Source organism: Daucus carota, chromosome 8 (genome assembly GCF_001625215.2).
Source record: "Daucus carota subsp. sativus chromosome 8, DH1 v3.0, whole genome shotgun sequence".
Lineage (NCBI taxonomy): Eukaryota > Viridiplantae > Streptophyta > Magnoliopsida > Apiales > Apiaceae > Daucus > Daucus carota.
This window is the reverse complement of record NC_030388.2, coordinates 5515929-5524769: the sequence shown is the minus strand read 5'-3', so window position 1 is coordinate 5524769 and position 8841 is coordinate 5515929. Positions and strand designations below refer to the sequence as shown.

General features: G+C 33.9%; 1 protein-coding gene across 1 annotated transcript; it reads right to left on the bottom strand.

Annotated features, from left to right (window-relative positions):
- Positions 1 to 241: 241 nt before the first annotated feature.
- On the bottom strand, positions 242 to 5793 carry LOC108192440 (uncharacterized). Its single transcript, XM_064083318.1, has 9 exons — positions 5571 to 5793; positions 4187 to 4363; positions 3611 to 3678; positions 2676 to 2729; positions 2185 to 2436; positions 2049 to 2111; positions 1850 to 1918; positions 1689 to 1734; positions 242 to 592 (listed from the first exon to the last, which is right to left on the bottom strand). Exons 1-9 carry the CDS (start codon positions 5602 to 5604, stop codon positions 531 to 533), a joined length of 825 nt encoding a protein of 274 aa, XP_063939388.1. The 5' UTR covers positions 5605 to 5793; the 3' UTR covers positions 242 to 530.
- Between the last annotated feature and the right edge of the window lie 3048 nt (positions 5794 to 8841).

Genomic DNA, 8841 nt, shown 5'->3' with positions numbered 1-8841 from the left:
ACTACTTCATTTGTAAGATACAGTACTTCAAAAATATATAGATAATCTGTCGAAAGAAAAAATGGAATAAACAATCTCCAGTACAAGAGTAGAGGCCAAATGATCACAAGTTGCCTATGAACTTCATTAGCTCTCAAAATTGCTAAGAAATTGGTCATAACATATTCAATGAAAAAAGGTCATATTATAGCTAGCACTCCTACACAATAGTTGCATGCTTTAACGATCATGTAAAATGTAATTGGCAAAAGCGAGAACTGAGCTAATATTAAAAAAGGAGCAACTGTTCACTTCTTCAATTTCTATGGTTGCATCATAATTTCATTTTCCACAAGGAAAAAAAAGGCCGGTGTTCCAAATCATCTCATAGCTTACACAATTTTAAACTGCCTAAACAAATCAGTTTGATCTGTAACCGATTCAACTGATGAGTAGCAAAAGGTACATATTACAAACTATATCTGTGCCTGCCATCCAAGCAAGGGTAATATTTTCTCCAATGAAGATGAAGGCTGCAGACACAACTGTGTTTACCTGATTCCATGAAATGATGGCAAGACAGCAATAAGGGGATCTCCATAACCAACAGCTTCTGCAAGACAAAACAACAAAAGATGGTTTGCTTGAATTCTAGAAAAATAAAAACCAATGTATCAACAGCTAAAGACTCTACTGACACAAAGTGTTAAATTGAAGGGTGAAGAAAATGTCAAACTGCACAAGTAATCAATGAAGAATTTTATATATTTAAATATAAGAATAAATCAGAAGACATAATAATTATGAACATAGTGTTCACGAAATGACTTGCAGAAAATTCTGGTAAAATTTAAAAAATCTACATGACAGAATTTCTTCGACAGTCTGATTTGCAAAGCAGGCAATCCTCTATGAATCCATAAATTGTGAATGAAACTGTATGCTTAGTAACTACATTTACACCAAAAAAGATTATGTGTTGTGATATTTATAAAATTAGTTTATGCAAAATCAGTTTATTATTAGTTCCACATATCCCTTGGCAAATAAAGTGATTGCTTACTCTAAGATAGTCACATTAACCACGAATGATAACATACACAATTAATGTGTCACTGAATTTGTTCCATATCTTGAAATATCTGGCTTGAAACCTTTCAATTAGATTTACAAAACCAATAGGCAATAAGTATTGCAGCCACCAAAGTTTGTATAAACAATGAACATCTTCTCCTCCATATTCACCACACTTAAAGGCCAAGTTGATGAACTTCATTTCTTCATGACTTCATATTAACATATTGAGTGGACATAGGGGGGCTGGTTGGTTTGGTTCCAAGTATTCACATATATTAAGATTAGTGGCATTATTCTAATTCATGTGTTGATAGAAGCATCCCAAGGTGGCCATAAGAGATATACGTTCTACATTCTATTCCTAATTAGAGGCATAAGTAACCAGACCAATCTTTTACAAATGCATTTAAGTGAAACATCAACTAAAGAGCAAAATATCACAAAATTATTTCAGAATCCAAATATTTCCTGCATTAGTCACAGTATGGCATGCACAAGAAACTACATGTGTACAACTAAGACAATTTAGTCTATATTATCCATATTTTAGAGATTATAGAACTTGACATATCTCAGTATCTAATATGAGACACAAGACATATTTTTTAATTTAAAAAACAGACACTGCTTACCACCATCATCAAACAGAAGTTTCAGGACTTCGCCAGCAACATCTGACTGCACCATAGGAAATAGAAAATGAAAATTAGGGATCAAGAAAAACTTTATCCACCCAAGGGCAATGTCACAGTGAAGCAATCAAAATTTTACAGCTAAAACTAGATGCTTTTACCTTAACAGGCAGCTCAGTGCCAAACTGATCTAGAAAGCCGATCACTTGGCCTTCTTTGATTAGATCTCCCTGTTTTTATAAAAATTCTAATTAAAATTTGTTCAGCTGTAATTATAAAGAAATTTGCAGAAAGCTAGAAAACAAATAAGTGATTATAAATAATCATTGGCTAAAATGCTATCCATCTATGGGGGCGTACTTCTTTACAACTTGGAGGTTGTTTCTTTCCTTTGAGCGTTCTACCCTTTCGGAATGATCCAACCTGCAATCAGAAGTGTGACATTAGTATGCAGCAACACAGGTGTAACAGTGACAATAGGTCCAGTAACACATACTGTAGGAGAAGCAACTAGAACATATCCACTAGCTCCAGACGCTTCCAGAGCAGCTAATTTCCTTGACTTCTCTACAGGAATATTTGTGAATGGATTGGTCTTCACTGGTGAGGCTTTTGTTGGAGAAGGTGCTGAAGAAGCAGGGGTAGATTCAGTCTTTGGTGCTGTTGGAACAGGGGCAGGTGCTACAGGAGGAGCAACAGCAACTGGGGATTCGATGTTCCTCTTAAGATGCATTTCAAAATCTCCAATCTATTCAAATATTAACAAAATCAACTATCAATATTCAATTATATAGTTTGATGTTAGTGCAAACAATAGATATTATTTTATCTTATTAGCTCTAAAATTAATTTTCAATGCAATCCAGTGAGAACACTGTTCCTAAATACCAAATTTCTATAATTTCTTCTCAACCATAAAAAAACCAATTAAAAAGTGAGTATTCATAATTAGATAGATACATATACATGCAAGCATACAATTTTTACCTTTAACTTCAGCTCAGCAATCTGAGTCTCATCACAAACCTCCTTTACTAGTGCCTGGAATAAGATAAAGAACACGCTGAGAATGCTTGTAATAACTGAAGCTGGGGTATGAGAGACATTGAGAATGGTAATAATGATCTGATTGGCATAAATTTTGAGATCCAAGTTTTAGGTATTTGTGGATGATGAAAGGAGTTGGGAGTTGGGACTCTGTAGATGCATATACCTGAAATTTTTCTTTTTGAAACCAATTACTATTAGTACAGTTCTGAACCAAGGAAAATATACAATTGATACTAAAAGTTGAAATATATTAACAGTAAATGTCTGCCAAGTTGCCGACAAATTACAAATCATATAAAGCAAGAAGGATCTTATATATCCAACTACTGTATGATTAAGAGAAATATTTTGATAGACACACGTGATTAAACGAGCAGAATACATTGACTGACAAGAATTCTGCGCCTTGAATTGGTTACAGATTAAACTGCTCAAGAAATACAATGCATATAACCTCAATACAGGTCCTATGCCTTCTTTTACCATTAACTTTTTTTTGGATTACTTTTTAATATATCTGTTCTTATTCTGGCTACACCATGTTAAAACTATCCCCCAGTGGTATCTTGTTATGACCTTATTACACAGATCCATTCCTTTATTAAGATTCAAGACTATGCATATCTTTTGTTCTTTTGACATGAAGGGATATAGACCTATTGGCCAGAGCTTCATTTCATTCCATGACATACATACATACATATATATGTATATACACACACACACACACACATACATACATATGAAAGATAACTGACACAAAAAATGGGTTAGACTATTACACATAATGCACACTAGTTAAGTGTCTTTGTAAGCCAATGACTCAGAAGTATTGTTTCAGTGAATAGCAAAGAAAGTGATATTCAACTCACCTCAAATCCGCCTGGAAATGTTGCACCACGGAATGGAGTCTTTTCCACTGACCCTTGAGAGCAGCTATCTGATGAATATATTCCAATGAGATTACAAAAATGTGGAGACACGAGGTCAAATTTTTTTTTCTTATAAACACCACAGAACTTGAAATCAGGTACATATACACAAACCAATGAATTATGAAGAATGAGAAGAGTTTTGGGCGGATGGACCCCTAGTTGGGCGTAGGTGGGGCCTAGTAGGGTCAGGGTGCGGCCTAGTGGGACCATGGTGGGGCCAAGATAGGAGCTTGTCCAAGACCCGTCCGGAGTCTTGGTGAGGCTCCAATGGGCTCGGGGTGGATTTAGTGGGGTCGCGGGTGGATCCTAGGTGGATGAGATCATATAAATGGGTGGGTGATGTCATATAGGGGGTGGATAATGCTGTATAAGGATGGTTTCTCTTGGTTTGTATCTGATCAATTGCCCTTATATAGGTGGTGCTAAATGTTGTATAGAGGTGGTTTCTCTTGGTTTCCTTTTTGTTAGCAAAAAAAGAATTTTGTTGTTTCAGGCAAAAAAGAAGTAACTGACCTTCAGATTTTGCAACGATTGCAGAGTCAGATGTCTTAACACAAGCTATTACTCTTAGTTCTCTCTTTGAAGGGGATGAAACAAAATTTCTGCCAACAGTCAAGCCTTGGATGGGACATCTATTTGAGATAGACCATGTTGCTTTCTCAAGGGAAGACCGCATGTTTGAACCAGTGCCTATAGAAATTGGAAAATTAAATAAGACAAAGATATAATATCATCATTCCTGACAGGTATTGTTATACTATCAAATTGAGTAACATGTCATCACAGTATCATTATAATACTGGTCATATTGTATCAATTAATCAATGTATATTGTGCAAGATGACTAAAAAAAGATATGGCAAATATATGCTTTCCGATCAAACTCATAATGAATATAGGACAGGAAAAAACATAAGTGAATTTACTTCTAATCTCTTAGCTATTCATTCAAGTCAATTATCCAGCTTCTCATTCGAACTTATAAACTAATCAGTTCTCAAACCAATATAATCTGTTAATACATGCTCAAAATTTGGGACTAGGATTATGGAGCATTACCATCACAAGAGCTAAAAGACCTTCCTATTCATTACTTTCTTTTCCTGTGACGTAAGCTTATAAATTCCTTTAAATTTCTAATGCATTCAATTCAAACTATATATATACTTAATATCCTTATCATCTTCTCAATCACTAGAATCTTAATAAAATTCTGTGCAACTAAAGACGGATGCTTTGTTCTTGAGTTTCGACATTATTAACAATTTTCATTCATTAGCATCCTTGGAGTTTCATCATTCTTGACATTGTTTCATTCATTATTTCTACTCATAAGAAAACAGTATTAATTCATCAAGTAGAGATTTATTAATAATCATTTAACTTGTAGCATGGAAGTTCACAGTTGATACAACAATGTCTAGCCTACCAATATTTTTCTGCTTTAAAGTTACGTCTTGTTAACGTAATATCCTATTCCGCAAACAAAAAATCTCACTCAATTTCCACTAGTAGCAGCTCAATTACACATATAAAGGAATACGCATGTATATAATTTTCCATTGCATTTGATGTACACATAGATACACTTACAAAACATCAAACACAACTACAATTTAACTCCAAGCTCGAGAAAATTACGAAAATATAAGCACGCAATTAAATTAAAAAATTCAATAGCTAGACATAAGGATCACATCGCATCACATCACATTCACAAATTCATCAATTTACAATTACAAACTGAGAGAGAGGGAGAGGGGGAGGGGGAGAGAGAGAGAGAGAGAGAGAGAGAGGGAGAGGGAGGGAGGGAGGGAGGGAGGGAGCGAGAGAGAGAGAGAGAGAGAGAGAGAGAGAGAGAGAGAGAGAGAGAGAGAGAGAGAGAGAGAGAGATTACATTGGAAGGAACGGAGAAGAGCAGCAGACTCCATGGAAATGAGAGAGATCTCGGAGATTAATCAAGTGAAATGGAGATGAAAATTGTATATGTAGGCAGGGGGTGGTTGTATGTATAATGTGTGTATATATCTTGGTGCTTCTTGGCATTGAAATGTCCGCCCCTTGTCATTAGTTTCTCCACCCACTGTATTTCTGTAATTTCATTCTTTTTGCTATTGTGCGCTCTGTTTTCTTGTTGACGTGGATCTTATCATGCGCTTCCCCTTGTTTTTGCACGGATAAAACGATTTAGATCCTTAGAAAAGAGGCCCAAATATAAGGCCCAAGACAATAATCAGTTAAAACATAAATATATCAAAATTGAAATATTTAGGTAATTTTAATTAGACAAAATTTTGTAATATAAATAAATACGAATCTCAATATTTTTAAATCAAAGAACAATTCTAAATTATAAAAAAATTTAGTCAACCTAATTTCTAAACTACTCGCTCGGCTCCAGAATAAACAATTATCATTACACAATGAATCACGTACCACAATTACATCAGATAATGATATTTAATTATATTATTACAATTAATCACCTTATTCACCAAAATCCATATAATCACATAATTTGCAATTATGCGAGAATTCACTGTATGGATAATTAATAAAATAATCATGTTTAGTTAAATGACAATAAATTGTACATGGTCATATAAAACATTTAACAGTTCATTATGGAATAAAATATCACAAAATTTTCCCGGATATTACAGCAAGTAGAAGTATTATGTAATCAGCAGAAGTATTTAAAGATTATATTTCATCATAGACTTGAACTCTTAGAAGTGTGATGTAAAACTTCTGACGTAAGGCAAAATATGCCTTTAAGTTATGTGGTAAAGCTAAGTTTGAGATTATGAAGATATATTTTGGTGTGTTTAGTAGAATGGCACCCCCGGATCGGGTTGCTGAGGTCATCCCGGGCCGGGGGCGTCACAGTTACGTAAGAGGTAGGGGTCTTAGACACCGATCAAAAATCGATGTCTACCACCACCTTTCACAGCTGTTCTAACTAAGAACCTTAATGACTATGCATACAAAAATCAGCTTTTTTACATGATTGTCATATGAATATTAATATAATATGGGCTTCATATCATCTTCTTAAACATATGACACATAAGAGAAAAATAGACAACCACGTCAATTTTTGCAGCAAAATTGTTGTCTTGCATTACATTTCACATCGATATTGCTGGAAATCGATGTAATATTGCAATTTTAACATCAGTTGCTTTATTTTAACCGATGTCTATGATTGTATTTTACATTAGTTTTTTAAACGACTGATGTATATTTACCTAAGTTACATCAGCTACATTTCATTTCCTGATGTCTCTGTTAGTCTTTTACATCATTATTTTAATATAACTGATGTATATGTATTCGAACATACATCAGTTTAGTTTCAAAACTATAATCGTTTTTCATATTTTACATCAGTTTTTTTATATTCGTTGCCTTTCTATAGTTTAGACATCAGTTTTCTTACTTTTCTGATTTAGTTCATTGTTTGTCGCATCAGTCTTTTAACATTGCCCTGATGTTGGAAACTATTTAAACACCAGCTTTTCAGAGAAGTGATGTAATTTTAAGTTTTTTAGTCCTTGTTCCACTTGCTTATATAACATGCCCAAATGTAACAATCAAAATGTCAAACCAAATCAACAATCAAAATCCCAAATCAACAACTATCACCAATAGCTACACCAAACATATTTGCATTCAATCCACCAACTAATTACATAATCCATGTACTTGTACATCGAATGTCGAAGACACCAAAAGCAATAGTACACAAGTCATTGAAACAACACATTAAGTTCATTATACTCCCAAATTCAGTAGTTCTAAACGAAACCTAAATGGTAACTTCAAAGTATTGCATAGGTAACTACAAGAATGTTTCAATATGGCTAAGATTCTCAAACCGGACCTCATCATCAAGATCGGCTCTGGAACAAGTCATCTTACGTGTCTTAGCAGCCCACTAAAATGTAATACAATAAAATTAAAAATTATGCAACTGCAGTTATATGACAATAACAAAATCTAAGGAATATAAATACCGTATTTAGAAATGACATTTCAGGGTCCATTATAATTTCTTTTATGTAGCGCATAACTGCATAGCTACATTCCGTGTCACCGGGTTGTTTATGACATCCTTGTTTTTAAAAAGAATAGATTAATAACATACCTATATAATATTTAACATACACATATAATAACGTATTAACTGATCCTAATGAGTAGTGGAAAAACTACTTAATTTTAAAGAACAAAATTATGCAAATGTACAAGACGTATAAGAAAGGAGCTAAAAAAAAGTAAAGTGTATAAAAAAGAGGTTACTCGGGGCTTTATTTCCCCTCCAAGCCTGAACATTAAAAGAAATTATCGCCCTATCATGTGTGGTGGTGTCATCAGTGTGAAATGAATGATATTTTAATAATTATAATAAGCCGTTTCAAATAATGAAAATACCTTGTCAATGCCTTTTTCAACTCAAAATTAGTTGAACGAGGCAAAGGATTGAGTACAAATATTTTGCCAGCCCATAATATGACTATATCCAATGAAAACTATTTTTATTATAAAAGAAAAATGAATCAACAAAATTGTGGTCAAGGTAGTTATTACAATAAATATCCAATGACCAATAAGTAAGGACTCTGAGTATTTAATTAGCATTATGGGGAAGTAAGAAAAGCCGGTCAAGATTACCTTCTTTCAAACAGTTAACCAAAGTTAGTTTCAATTTCTTTACTGTGGGTGAATGTGGCTCCGGGATCACAAAAATTATATATACAAATTTTCATTGTCACCAACCATAGAATGCAAGCACCTGCATTAGAAATCACGTAAAATATTCAAAATAAATACGCAGGCAAGCAAATAATATGAGACAGGGCAGAAGCGACAAGAATAAATGGGACAGATTACTCACGCCATTTATGCAGATATTGCACCTTGCCCAATCATTGTGAACTCGAGCAAATGAGTTATATTCTCATGCAATATAAATATTGTTTTCTCAGCATCAAAAACCTCGGCATCATATGGAATTTGCATCGAACCCCTAATGGACTTCATGAATGTTGTTGCATGTTTATACAACAAGCGAAAGCGTTGTGGAACATTCTTATTGATGTGCAACCTCTTAAATGGTTTTTGTACCTTTTGAACTCATTTTTAGGTCCTTTTTATTTTCTCCT